The sequence below is a fragment of the Eulemur rufifrons genome, chromosome 14 (genome assembly GCF_041146395.1).
Source record: "Eulemur rufifrons isolate Redbay chromosome 14, OSU_ERuf_1, whole genome shotgun sequence".
Lineage (NCBI taxonomy): Eukaryota > Metazoa > Chordata > Mammalia > Primates > Lemuridae > Eulemur > Eulemur rufifrons.
In genome coordinates, this window is record NC_090996.1 from 12864031 (window position 1) to 12877973 (window position 13943).

General features: G+C 50.5%; 1 protein-coding gene across 2 annotated transcripts; it reads left to right on the top strand.

Annotated features, from left to right (window-relative positions):
- The first annotated feature begins 267 nt into the window (after nt 1-267).
- INTS15 (integrator complex subunit 15) lies at nt 268-13730 on the top strand. 2 transcript variants are annotated; one of them, XM_069485811.1, is made up of 7 exons: nt 268-705; nt 1291-1455; nt 3323-3488; nt 7977-8040; nt 8275-8504; nt 9425-9464; nt 12947-13730. In XM_069485811.1, the coding sequence occupies exons 1-7, from the start codon at nt 514-516 to the stop codon at nt 13146-13148; spliced, it is 1059 nt and encodes a 352-aa protein (XP_069341912.1). In that variant the 5' UTR covers nt 268-513; the 3' UTR covers nt 13149-13730. The 2 variants fall into 2 exon arrangements, with proteins under 2 accessions (XP_069341912.1, XP_069341911.1); XM_069485810.1 differs by having other exon boundaries at nt 1234-1455; nt 7977-8504.
- The last annotated feature ends 213 nt before the right edge of the window (nt 13731-13943 follow it).

The window sequence follows — 13943 nt, forward strand, 5'->3', positions numbered from 1 at the left end:
AGAGCCTTGGAAAGGCCTGATGGCTTTCACTGGTGAGTGTGGCACCCTCCTGCCTTCACGGCTCAGACCGCCGTCTCCTGGCCCGAAGGCGGCTAGCCGGCTAGGCGGCCTGCCTCTGCCCGCCGCAGCTCCCTTACCCCGCCGCGCGCCAGGAAGCGCCGCCAGGGGGCGCCCTCCCGAGAGCGCGCCCAGGCCGCGGCCTGTGTTTGGCCCCTGCGGGCCGCCGTCGCCGCGCCCGGCATTCCGCCGCCGTTCGGCTGCGCGGCGTCGGCTCCCGCGGCTCTCGGCTGCGCCGCAGTCGGACTCCCCGGCGCCCGACGGCCGGCAGAGGCAGCGATGGCCCCCTGAGCAGGCCGGGAGCAGGTGGCGGCGGGCGGACGGGCGCCGGGGCCCAGGCCCAGGGTCGGGGCGGAGGCCCAGGTCGCGCCTCTTTGTCTTCGGGGGCGGCGGCGCGGCCCCGGGCTCCCGGCGGAAGTGGGACGCGCTCGGCGCTGGGGCCGCGGCGGCCGCACCATGAGCGACATCCGCCACTCGCTGCTTCGCCGCGACGCGCTGAGCGCCGCCAAGGAGGTGCTGTACCACCTAGACATCTATTTCAGCAACCAGTTGCAGAGCGCACCGCTGCCCATCGTGGACAAGGGCCCCGTGGAGCTGCTGGAGGAGTTCGTGTTCCAGGTGCCCAAGGAGCGCGGCGCGCAGCCCAAGGTGCGGCTGGGCGAGCGGACGGGTAGCTGCCCCGACTGTGTTCCGGATAGGCAGACTGGTGTCCTTTCCCCCAGTGCTGACGAATGTTTGTCAAACCACACCCGCCCTTGGTTACGGGAGCTCTGTCCTCGCCCTTGGCGTGCTCCTACAGCAGCGTTCAGACCCCGTCTCTGGAGTCCTGAGGCATTGTTCTGCTGTGTGCCCGTTCCGCGGGGCGTGTGACAGACGACTCTCAGCGGTGTTAGCGGAAGAGATTTTGGAGACTGCCTACTCACTAAAGGCCTGTTAGCTTGTCATTGAGAGGCTCAAACCGTTTCGGGTCATCCTGGGTCCTCCAGGATGATGTATGATGATAGATGCTACTTTTTGCTGAGATTAACAGCAAAGTTATATCCACTGGGACTGGAGCTTCATAAGGGTGAAAAGTACCTTGGGGAAAATAATGCATTTTCTGTTTTCTTAGTGTATGAATTAATAATGGTGTTGGAGCCAAATTTCTTATAATTTTCTCTGGATTTGTTTTTACAGAGACTGAATTCACTTCAGGAACTTCAACTTCTTGAAATCATGTGCAATTATTTCCAGGAACAAACCAAGGACTCTGTCCGGCAGATTATTTTCTCATCCCTTTTCAGTCCTCAAGGGAACAAGGCTGATGACAGCCGGATGAGCTTGTTGGGAAAACTGGTCTCCATGGCTGTGGCTGTGTGTCGAATCCCGGTGTTGGAGTGTGCAGCCTCCTGGCTCCAGGTACTGCTCTAGAGTAGCCTTGCTCCTCAGTGCCTCTGAAGAGGAGTTTATTTTCAGGGATTTTCATTCAGTTGGATTTCTGGAGAGGTTATGTCCTTGATCCTGTGTAGTGTTACAGTACCCCAATCCCATTTTCATATACAGATCGTAACCATTCTTGAGAACGCAGTGGTGTGTAATGGCAAATGATTTTTTCTTTTAATGAATAATGAAAGAAATGGGTCCATCTTTAGAACATGTGAAAATCTTGTTTCTTAGGTGAAAATGATAAGGTAGGGTTTTGAAAACAGTATGCACGGAATCTCAAAGGTAGCTTTTTTTTTTTTTTTTTTTTCTTTTTAGCAGTATCACTATATACCTGACTGTGGCCATACTACCCTCAATGTGCCTGATCTCATCCGATCTAGGAAGCTAAGCAGGGTCGGGCCTGGTCAGTACTTGAATGGGAGAAAGATCACTGTATATCAAATTATGGTGGTGTTTACCTGTTATTAGAAGTTTTTTTCATATGTAGTTAGGTCAGTAAGCATGTGAATTGTTTTGCTTTGTTCTAGGGTAACATCACAAAGTTGATGGATCTTCTAATAGGTATGGATATAAATGCCTTCTGGAGTATTTTTAAATGTTAAAGGAAAAATATCTATCTACAGTACATTTAGTATTAAGGTGGTATTTAGGAAGATTCAGTTTGTTTTGTTTTTTAGTACTCAAAGTCTGAAAAATTGATTGAGAGATTGAGAGAAATTATTAGCTAAAAATTTTGATTAATCTGATCCTCAACTAAGCTAACAGAATTTACTGCTATATTCAGTTTCACAAGCCTGCTTCATTCGCAAGCCATTGAAATCTTTTTTCTCAATGTAATGTTTTACTTACAATCTTCTTTATCCTTGAAATTTGGCCAGCAAAAATATATTGTTATTTGTAATACACAGATAAATCTCAGTGGAATCTGTGCTTTAATTCTCACCAGTTCAATTTCTGGAGCATCCAAATTCATCATGCTTGTTGTATTTAACCTCAAGTTTACTTTATTCCTTCACAACCTAGTGAAACCAAGTTTAGCATCTTTTAACTTGTCATATAGTTTTCCATTTATCTTTTGAGAACAGCTGATTTGGTGTTGTGGGGGCAGATTATAGCCTGAGTGAACAATCTGGCCTGCTGTCTCCTGTAGTCTCTCCCACAGGACAAGTTGGCACCCTAGCAATATAGCTTCTTGAACAGCTGCTGAATGTGGCCAGAGCTTCAGATTGACATGTGGATGGGAAGGAAAAAAGGCAGGGAGGGTGATGATGTAGGATTCAAAGGTGTTATAGAAACCTTTTGAAGAGAGCAGGATTGTAAGGGAAATTTAGAAATTTCTGCTCTAGCAGACATCTTAATCATGGAATTCACAAACTCTCCAAAATCTCTTCAAAGTGGTAGCAACTGTTAATCAAAAATTATCACTTCCTCACCTGAGGTCAGAAATGATCTTTCCTAAGTAAACTTTAAAGCAAGGGTTGGCAAATGTTTTATGTAAAGGTGAAATAGTGAAATATTTTAGGCTTTACGGGTCACATAGTCCCCTTGCACAACTACTCAATTCTGCCCTGGTAGTGCAAGAGCAGCTTTAGACAGGAGGCAAATGAGTGAGCATGGCTGTGTCTCAATGAAACTTTATTTACAAAAATGAGTAGAGGAATGGATTTGCTCTATGGGCTTTAAATTGCTAACTCCTGCTTCAAAGTAAGTTGTTAATTTTTTTTCCCCTCTTGGAAGTGGTTCTGCCAGTTCTAGTGGTATTCGGCATATGTACATAGTCTACTTGCCAGTCTCCTCGTTCATGACACCTGTAGTTATGTGGACTGTGGCTTCTTTCCAGCGGACGCCTGTGGTCTATTGCGTGAGGCTAGCCAGGGCCCTGGTGGATGACTACTGCTGTTTGGTGCCAGGATCTGTTCAGACACTGAAGCAGATATTCAGTGCCAGCCCTCGGTTCTGCTGCCAGTTCATAACTTCCGTCACTGCGCTCTACGACCTGTCGTCAGGTAAACTTTAAACAGTTTGTTTCTGTTAAAGAAGCTTCAGCTGATAGCCAGATTTTGTTTTCCACTGAATACCCAGGAGAAATCTCCAGTGAATGTTTTGGCCTTTTACCTCTGAAATGTGTGTTTTTATTTTAAGCTAAAGGTGTGGGCCACCTTGACTCATGCAGTTTGCTAAGAGGGAGCTTAGCCATTTGCCTGAGTCAGAATGGTCCAAGTGGCAGACAGCCCAAAAAGCCAGGGTCTGGCATCTGATGAGATGTGGCCTGCTTCCTACACATATGATTTATGTTTTTAACTCCTACTTTTTATTTTGAAAAATTTTAAAACTTCAGAAAAATTTCAAGAATAGTACAGCAAACATTCATATACTTGTTACTTAGATTCAACCATTAACAACATTTTGCCATATATTCTCTTCTCTGTTTGTGAGTGCACATGCACACGTACCCCCAAATGTTTTTTTTTCCCTGAACTATCCAGAATTTGTTGTTGATATCATGTACCAAGTACTTAAGCATGTATTTCCTAAGAACAAGAATATTCTCTTACACAACCATGGTACCATTATCACACCTAAGAAATTTAATGTTGATGGAATACTATTATCTAATATGTAGCCTATATTCAGATTTCCCTGATTATGTCAATAATGTCTTTTTTTTTTTTTTTAAGAGACAGGATCTCACTGCTGCCCAGGCTGGAGTACAGTGTTGCAATCATAGCTCACTATGGCCTTGAACTCCTGGGCTCAGGTGATCTTCCTGCCTTAACCTCCCATGTAGCTAGGACTACAGGTGCGTGCTATCACACTCAGCTAATTTTTAAATTTTTTGTAGAGACGGGGTCTCACTGTGTTGCCCAGGCTGGTCTCAAACTCCTGGCCTCAAGCCTCCTACCTCTGCCTCCCAAAGTGCTGGGATTATAGATGTGAGCCACCACACCCATGCCTGGCCAATAATGTCTTTTATATTCTTTCTTTTTGCGCTGACGGATCATACATAATACATAGTTATCATGTCTCTTTGGTTTTGCTTTGTTTTGTTTTGTTTTTTTTTTTTTTTTTTTTGAGACAGGGTCTCACTATTTTGCCCTGGCTGCCGTGCAGTGGTGTCGTCATCTTCCTGCCTTCAGCCTCCCGAGTAGCTGGAACTACAGATAAGCACCTGGCCTGGCTAATTTTTCTATTTTTGTAGAGGCGGGACAGGGTCTCACTCTTGCTCAGGCTGTTCTCAAACTCCTGGCCTCAAGCAGTCCTCTTGCCTCAGCCTCCCAAAGTGCTAAGATCACAGGCATGAGCCACTGTGCCTGGCCTTCTTTGGTCTTTTTAAATCTAGACCAGCCCCTGGCATTTGACAAATAATCTTTGATGACACTGACATTTTTGAAGAGCTCAGGCCTGCTGTTTTGTAAACTGTCTCTTAATTTGGATTTGTCTGATTGTTTCCTTATGAAAAGATTCAAGTTAAACCCTTTCGGCATGGGTATTACCTAAGTGATGATGTGTCGTTAGTGCCTGATGTTAGAGGCAAACGTGGGTTCTACTATTAGTGTTGTTTTGGGGACTTGCTCAGCAGGATGCCAGTGGAGGTCCTCAGGACAGCCATGATATATTTAATAGCATTTGGCTTTGGCTGGGAGAAGCCCAATGTCTGTCGTCCCTGAGTCCTGTGATCGGACTCCCAATTAAAAAAATTAAAAATTTTTTTTAAAAAACCCCAGAAGTTGAGCAGCTGTAATCAAACCAGGGCAGGGGCTCATATCCCTGCCTATTGAGCTCCGCTGCTCACTTCCCTCCCCCAGGGGTGGGTTCCAAGGAACAGGGATTGACAAGCAAGGATTTCCAGTACACTGAGTCCTTCTGTGTCTGTGTCTATATCCTTGTGTGGTCACCACTGCCCTGTGTGGCTCCCAGGCAGGGGGTTGTGGGCCTTGTTTTCCGTGTGGGGAAGTTACAGGCCCTGGTGAGTGGCATTCTGTCCAGAGCTGGGCTCAAAGCCTTCTTTTCTGCTTGTATTTTAGCTTCCTCCTTCTCTGCCCTCGGCTCTTGCTACTCAGAGGGCTGACAAATGGTCTGTTTTTTATTCTGGTCTGATAGCTAAACCAGCATTTTGCGAGCCTTCAACAACATTTTCCATTTTTGTTCGGTCCAGTATTGGTCTCCTGCCAGCCCCCTGACTATATTTGAGCCTCCTTTTATTTATAACTTTTCTTCTTGCTGTTAGACTTTTAAGCTCTCTTGAGGAAGTTCGTGTGGAAATGGTGTGAACATGCAAGTGCATACCATATTCACATGCTCATTTCTTTTTTATTGTTTGTTTTTTGTTTTTGCAACAGGGTGTTAGCTCTGTCACCCAGGCTAGTATGCAGTGATGTGATCCTAGCTCACTGTATCTTCAAACTCCTAGGCTCAAGCCATCCTCCTGCTTTAGCCTCCCAGGTAGCTGGGATTATGGGCACATGCCTGGTTAATTTCTAAATTTTTTCTAGAGACAGAATCTTGTTCTATCGTCCAGCTTCTTGAACTCCTGGCCTCAAGTGACCTTCCTGCCTTGACCTCCCAAGATGCTGGGACTACAGGCATGAGCCACCACACCCAGTCACTAATCGCATACTCCCTCTTTGTAACAGTTTGCCGCTGGAGTGGGAAGCAGGTCTTGTAGAGCAGTGCTGTACCACTAGAGTGGAATTTTCCCTGGCTCTCTGCTGCAGAGGCTTCCTGAGAGCTCTTAATAGCTGGGAACAATATTCAGGCCTTTTTTTCCCCCAAATCAGAAAGATCTGATTAAACTCAGTTTATAGCCTCATAGTTGCCTTGTAAGTCATCAGGCAATAAGGACAGAAATTGGCCATACCATTGGGAATGAATGAATTAGCAGATGGAATAGGAAATAATATTCAGGGAATACCACTGATGTACGAGAGTAGATCTGAGACACAGTATCTTTCTCTTAAGTCAGTGTGTCTGCCTGATTAATGTGTTGGTGATTTCTCAAGTCCCTGAGCACACAGTGGTGGCCTTGGAGGCCACTGTCAGAATGGTGATTGACGCTGCTCTTGGGTGTGTTTGGTAACAGGAGAGCATTCTTGAGGTGTTTGTGCCTTCAAAACCACAAAAAGGAAGAAGCTCACCTGGCCATACAGAACCTCCTCTTGCGGAAACAGTGCCAAGAACTCGTGTCTCTGAGTAGGAAGGTCACTGAGATTGAGGACTCACAGTGTACACACACTCACACATATGGCTGGAGCACATGTGTACTTGTGCACACATTGCCTCCAGGCTGGTGGACACGCCTCAGCTTAGACACGGGGGAGGTTACACTGGCGGAGTGGGTGTGAGCCTGGTGTTGCCCAGACAGAAACGTCGCTGGGGAATTAAGGGGCTGGACACAGTACAACAGTTGCTACCTGCTGTTGCCATCATTTCACAACAGAAGGGGTGGGTTGGGTGGGGGCTGGTTAATAGTAAAACAATCAGTAGGAATAATCTTAGAAAAAAAGACCAGTCTCCTGAGAAAGAGCAGTTGGAAACCTTATACCAACGTGTATCTTGCTCTCCCCACACTCTGCTTCTTTGTGCGTGGCTTTGAGCGACCTCAGCAGCCTAGATAGGACTCTGTCATCCTTAGTATTTTAAATAAAATTCCACACTTTTTATGTCCAAAACTACTTCACCCCTTCCTTCGTGAGTAGGTTTCCTCCCTGTATTGGGTGTCCTGCATGGTACAGTGACAGCTATGGTGGCCCTCAGGGAGCAGCTCAGAATCCTACAGTCATTTGTCAGCTGTCCAGGGCCATCCCAGCCCCAAACCTGGAACCCTTGTCGAATCAACAGCCTGATCTGTGATCCTTGAGACCTGGCACACTCTACAGCCTAGACAGAGAATAAGGAGAACAAGTATTGACACTTACTCTGGGCTTATCAGTGTGCTGGGCACTGTCTCAGGCCTCTACACAGATTAACTCATTTAGTCTTCCAGCAACCCCATCTATCATTGCCACACAAAGGATGAGGAAACTGAGGCACAGTAATATTAAGTAACTTCCCCAGGACTCATCAAAATACGTGGTGGACCCAGCCTGGCTGTCAACCACTCGGCTACGCTGCTCATCCTGGGATTGGCATGCAGTGCCCTTATGCTGGTTGTGTGCATACGAGTGGGTCCCCAGCCTCCTCTCTCTGGGCTGTACACCTCACAGCTCATGGGAAAACTCAGCCATTCTAGGATTGTTGACTTAATGAATATTTCCTGAGCCTCTCGCTTGGCCCAACAGTCCTGGGCACGGGCGAGGTAACACTGACTAAGACAGAAGTTCCAGCCCCGTGCGGCAGATGTTCTCGGAAAGAAGATAGGAAACAGGCAGGCAGGGAGCAGTGATCTGAACGCCAGGGTCAGTGCTGTGAGCTTGGGTGTCCATCTTCTCTCTTTCCACTTCCCACTCCTGTCCCTGAGCTGAGAACTCATCTGACCTGACGGTCTTTGTTTGCAGATGATCTCATCCCACCTTTGGACTTGCTCGAAATGATTGTCAGCTGGATTTTTGAGGACCCAAGGTTGATTCTCATCACTTTTTTAAATACTCCGATCGCAGCCAATCTACCAATAGGATTTTTAGAACTCACCCCGCTCATTGGATTGATCCGCTGGTGCGTGAAGTCCCCTCTGGCTTATAAAAGGAAAAAGAAGCCCTCCTTATCCAATGGCCACGTCAATAACAAGGCTGCCAAGGACTCGGGCGTGGGGATGGACAGAGACTCCCACCTCCTGTACTCGAAACTCCACCTCAGTGTCCTGCAGGTTCTCCTGACGCTCCAGCTGCACTTAACGGAGAAGAATCTTTATGGGCGCCTGGGACTCATCCTGTTTGACCACATGGTCCCGCTGGTAGAGGAGATCAACAGGTTGGCAGATGAACTGAACCCCCTCAACGCCTCCCAGGAGATTGAACTCTCGCTGGACCGGCTAGCACAGGCTTTGCAGGTGGCCATGGCCTCGGGAGCCCTGCTGTGCACGAGAGGTGGGTAATGCCCTGGCTGGGGCCTCCTGGGATGGGAACACCACTGCCTGGCAAAAGGAGAACAGGGACTGCACCAGACACTGTTTTTGCTTCTGTTAGGACGTCTCTTCTTGCTGAACACGGGAGGTTGGGGGAGGAGGGTGGAAGTCGCAGAACATCCCTCAGTAGTGCCCCGTCACCCTGCCTTTCCTGCTCAACGCCGTCAGGCTTCTAACATACCACAGATGTGACATCTGAGCATCTCCTGACACTTTTTGCCCAAGATTGGGGACTTCTCAAGAGCACAGATAATATCTTTCCTCTGGAGGAGTCTCATTTTTCTGTATCCTTTTTTATTGGAGCATAATTTACATACGATAAAATGCACAAATTTAAGTGCAGAGTTTGATGAGTTTTGACAAATGTACACACGTGTGTAACTGCCACCCAGGCAAGACACACAACATTCCCGTCACCTCCTTTGAGGGTTCTTAATTCTGCATTTCCGTGCTCAAAGTCTCCCAGAGAATGAGCCGGTGCTGATGACACACTTGGGTTTGCTTTTTAACTGTTGACTCCCTCCCGAGGGTTGCCTGTGGCCTCGACGGGTGGTCACTGGCGGTGGGTTTCCCTCTTAGCACGGCTCCTGGAGTGCCTTGGGTGTCTGGTTGCCAGTGAGAGCCCTGCCACCAGCCTCCTTCCTGGCCATCTGACACATTGCCAATGGGACTACCCCCTTCCTAAGTGATGTCTTCTATTTGGGGCCTACTTCGCTAAAGCAAAAATTGAAGGAAATGAGAACCCAGCTTCTAAGTGATGTCAGGAAAATGTAGTGTAAGGCGCTGTTGCGGTCTTGCTGGCATCCTTGAAGAGAACATCAGCGACTGTTGCACTGTGTTGCCTCCAGTCTGTTCCTTAATCGTTTCTCTCCTTAATTTCAGATGACCTGAGGACCCTGTGCTCCAGGCTGCCCCATAATAAGTAAGTGTCCTCTCAAGACTTCAGCTGGGCCGCGTCCTGGGCCAGGGTGGGGGAGGCAGGGCACAGTGCACCCCTTTGTCCTGGGCTCCTTGGAGAGGGGTGGTCTGCAGGGTCTAGAGCTTCTCCCTGTAAGGAGCCCCTTAAGGACCCGGTGATACGTGGGGAATGGACATGATGGGAGAACCCACGTGAGAGGAGCCCTAAGTAGAGTAAACGTGAAAAAATGGTCCTGGGAGTCAAGGAAAGAAGTCAGAGTAGCTCCCGGTGTCCCTGAAAGCTGCTAAATGAGCGTGCCCCTGGGCAGTGGTGGGGCTGGTGCAGTGGCACCCTGTCGGTGACATTGTGAACTGCGCAGCCCTTTGGGACGCACCGCAGAGCCACAGCCCTAGAGGGCAGCACGTTGGTTATGCTGGTGCTTGGCCATCAGGTGGCAGGGACCCCGGTCCTGAGCGCAGTTCTGTCTGTGATTTGCTGTGATGCTTGGGAAATCTCTTCACCTGTCTCTGGGCCTCGGTTTCCCCTCTTATAAAATGGGGAGCAGTACTATTGTAAAGTTCTCAGCATAGTCCCCGTCACGTGGAAACCTCTCCATAAATGCAGCCATAGGGATGAAAAGCAGGAACTGTGGTCACACAGATTCTCGTAAGAATCCCAGCTTGCTACTTCCTGTCCATGGGACCTTGGGCAAGTTCCCTACCTTCTGCTGCCTCGGGTTCCTCGTCTGGAAAATCAGGACAATCATAGGACCTGCCTCATGACCCAGTGCTCCGCCACCCCCCGCCATGGGGTTTGTGTGAGGATTAAATGAGTAAAACCACAGAAAGCACGTAGATCAGTACTTGATCTGCAGTGAGTGTCTAACAAGTGTTAGCTGCTGTGCTATTACTATTCTTTCAGTAACTTAAAAATTTCGTTTCTGTGACTCTGCCTTTAGAAAAAAGGCCAAAAGGCATGTGGGCAAATATGTTTCATACAGTTGCAGTGTTACTCCAGCAAAAAACCAGAAGCAACCTAAGTATCCCCCCAGCGCAGGGATACTTAGTAAGCTAGTTGTGATACATCACAAGGCTAGAATATTTTGTATCCACCAAAAATAGTAATTGTGACAACTATGTGAGGGAATGTTTATAGCTGAAGGCAGAACTCCTGTGCATAGGGACCGGGTTTATAGAAATGAAAAATGACTGAGTTAACTTAGGTTATTCATGTTCTTTCTTCGGACTCATCGCATTGGTCTTGAGCAGGGAATAGTGGGGTTCCAGGTGCTCACAGCCACTCGGGGCCTGGCCAAGGCTCTGCTGCGTGCAGCAAGTCTGGGTGTGCTGGCAGATTCAGACAGAAACATGCATAGTTTGAGTCCAGGGATCGGCCAGCTACTGAGCCACAGCCAGCAGAGGAAGCGTGTCCTTATGTTGTGTTTGGGGCCTCTCGTTCCCACCATGCTCCACCAGGTTCTGCGGGGCAGGTGTCTGCGTAGATGCAAAACCTGAGGAGGTGGAATGGAATGGTCTTGGGACGAAACTCCTCTGCCTGAGATGTTATGTCAACACAGTGGACAGACTGTTCAGGGGCCACCTTTCCCTGAGGAGCCCCCGCCGTCCTTTCTTTCTTTCTTTCTTTTTTTTTTTTTTTTTGGTCCGGCCTCCAGAAGCTTCCTCAGCATCTGAGAACATTGTTGGTATCCATTGGCACCTTTCCCTCAGGGAATTAAAATAAAGATAGGATGTAAATCCTCACAGCATTTTAGTCTTATAACTAGGGGTCCGCGTTGGAGTCCCCTCTGTACCTTCTCAGCAGTCCCCTGCTGGCCCTGGCCTGGAGGCTCTGACTCCATCCCTTCCTGGGAGCTTGTGGCTGCCTCTCCTGACAGAGATCCAGTGGAGCCCCGGCCTCAGAAAAGAGAGGGGACAGGTAGCCGCTTGCAGTGTCTCTTTGGTTTCTCATGGCCTCTGTGTGGTCTTCCCACCTAGACTGGAAACTTCCTCAGACTATTTCTGTCTCTGGCAGAGTGTGCAGGTTCAGATAATCCCACATCCTTAATTTCACCTCTGTAGTGCTCCCTCCTCCTTGGGTTTGTTAATATTTTGTTGAATTTCTTACTCAGAGTTATAGAAAAGCATAACGGAAATGAAAAGGGGCCCAGAAGAGCTTTGGACCACTGAAGTGCACCAGGCTTCCCCGTGCCCATGGTTTATTGCCCAGCCCCAGCCTTTGTCCTAGAGGAGGGGAGGGTCAGTCTGCCACAAACCAGAGCAAGGGTGGAGGCAGGAGGCAGTCAGGGCCACAGGAAGGGGAAGTGGCCCAGAGGATGGGCTGTCGCCGGGGCCCAGTGGGGCAGTGTGTGGGGAGGGTCGGCTTGAGCAAGTGATGGGGCTTGAGCAGGAGCTGGCAGGTGGCTTTCGGGAGGGAGAGACCAGCAGAGGCGCTGCAGACACAGGAGCTGGCTGGGCAAGGTCCCTGGTGAGGTCAGGAGAGGAGTGGGCAGCCCCGGTCTGTCTTTGGCGGGGCCTGCTCCAGGGGGAGGCGGGGTTGGAGGAGGCTGTGTTGGGAAGGTGGGGGGTGGTTTGGGGGACCTGAGAGGTTGTTCTGACCAGGGTAGAACCCCTAGGGAGTCGGTCACTTCAGACTGACAGCAGGACTCGGGTGGGCCAAGGCTGGGAGAGCTGGAGGTGCAGAGATGTGGGGGGCGGGTCCTGGGGGTTAGAAAGGAGGGTCAGTGAGAAGCTCTTTCCGGTGTCTCAGGAGGGACTCAGCGCTGGAAAGTGCTGTTGGAATCAGGAGGGAGGAGGATGTCTAGAAGGTGGCGGCTGTGGATGTGCTGGACCCCAAACACGGGGAGCCCCAGGCTCCTGGGCCCGGTGGTCAAGGGTGGAAGCACGGGAGGGCTGCGGAGAGCGAGTGGCTGTTCCCGAGACCCCGGTGCGGGTGGGGTGGAGGTGCTCCTGAGCAGAGGGCCTGAAGCTCCACTGGGCGAGGGTGGGAGAGGTAGTGGGCCCCGAAGGTCGGTAAGGGCCGCCCCCCCACCCCCCCAGCCCAGGGGCCCTGCACCGGGCTCTCTTCGGTTTCAGGGTCATGTGCAAGGCCAGCTTTCCTGGGGCTTAGGCTTGGATTCAGTTAGGACCTGTCGCAGAGGGTGACGGGGCTGCGACTGGAGCCTGTTGGTGGACCACAAGCCCCCTGCCCCCCAATGCAGGCCCCTCCCTCCACGCTCTGTTGCCTGAGGGCCTGGCCTTCCCGCTAGGTCCCTCCTGTCTGGCTCTGCCTGTGTTCCCATGTAAATCCTCCGGCCCCAGGTCACCTCGGTGCTCAGTTTCTACTTGCCTAGAAACCCGCGTGACCGGTGCCTCTCCTGACTCGTGGGCGTGTGCGGGCACCACCGAGTCCCAGCCAGGTGCAGGGAGGGGCGGAGCCAGCGTGCAGTGCGTGTGCGCTGGCGGTTCCCTTGGACTCGGCGGCACTAACCCCTCTCCTTGTGTTTGCAGCCTGCTCCAGCTGGTGATCTCGGGCCCAGTGCAGCAGTCGCCGCACGCAGCGCTCCCCCCTGGGTTCTACCCTCACATCCACACGCCCCCGCTGGGCTACGGGGCTGTGCCGGCCCACCCCGCCGCCCACCCCGCCCTGCCCGCGCACCCCGGGCACACCTTCATCTCAGGCGTGACGTTCCCCTTCAGGCCCATCCGCTAGGCCGGCCCCTCGTGTGCCGCCGCGCGGCAGTGTGCCTTCTGCGCCTGGGTTGGAGGAAGCCTTCCGAGAGAGGGGTGACAGGCCCCACCGAAGAGGACCTTAGGGAGGCAGCCGCGGCCCCTCCTCACCGGCAGAACCGACTTGGTGCGGCAGTTCTGAGTCGTCGCAGTCCAGGTGCCTCGTACCTGGTCACATTCTTAAAAATCCAGATTGGATGGATGAAAGGAAGAACACACAGCCCTCCGCAGAGAGAGTGCTGTGGGTGTTTTTAAATATGCCAATCCTGTGAGCCTTTGTTCTCACGTGTCATTTCAGACACACTCTGAGCCTGTGCGTGAGGAGTGCTGCGGGGAGCAGCCGCATTGCAAGTCCAGTGGGCTGGCCTCCTTGTGAAGGCCACGTGTCCCGCCATAAATGCAGGCTTTTTCTGCAGCTGTCGGAGCTCAGAGCTGAAGCGTTCTGACCGTGAGCTTGTGCACAGCCCACGGCACCGCTCAGGGAAGCCTGTCAGAATTTCCCATCACCTTGGAAAGGAACTTCTGTTTTATTGGGGGTCTCTAAATTTTCCTATGTTCAAATAAATTTTTTCTAAACAGTTTTATAGACTTTATGGAATGTATTTTAACACCTTTATAAATGTGAGCTGTGGGAGTTTTCTCCCCAGTCTGCTGTGATCATGGTAAGAAGATTGAGCACAAGTTTTTAGCCACTTCCTTTTGACAGAAAAACCTTGGACACCGTGTCTCCGCCCCTGGCTGGGCAACTGAGGTCAGCTGGCAGCAGACCGCTCCTGAC

Excerpts from the sequence above, each read along its gene's own strand:
- INTS15 (XM_069485810.1), top strand. The coding sequence starts at position 514 with ATGAGCGACATCCGCCACTCGCTGCTTCGCCGCGACGCGCTGAGCGCC. Across the intron at positions 706-1,233 it reads AGCGCGGCGCGCAGCCCAAG|AGACTGAATTCACTTCAGGA; the intron begins GTGCGGCTGGGC and ends TTGTTTTTACAG. Across the intron at positions 8,505-9,424 it reads AGCCCTGCTGTGCACGAGAG|ATGACCTGAGGACCCTGTGC; the intron begins GTGGGTAATGCC and ends CCTTAATTTCAG.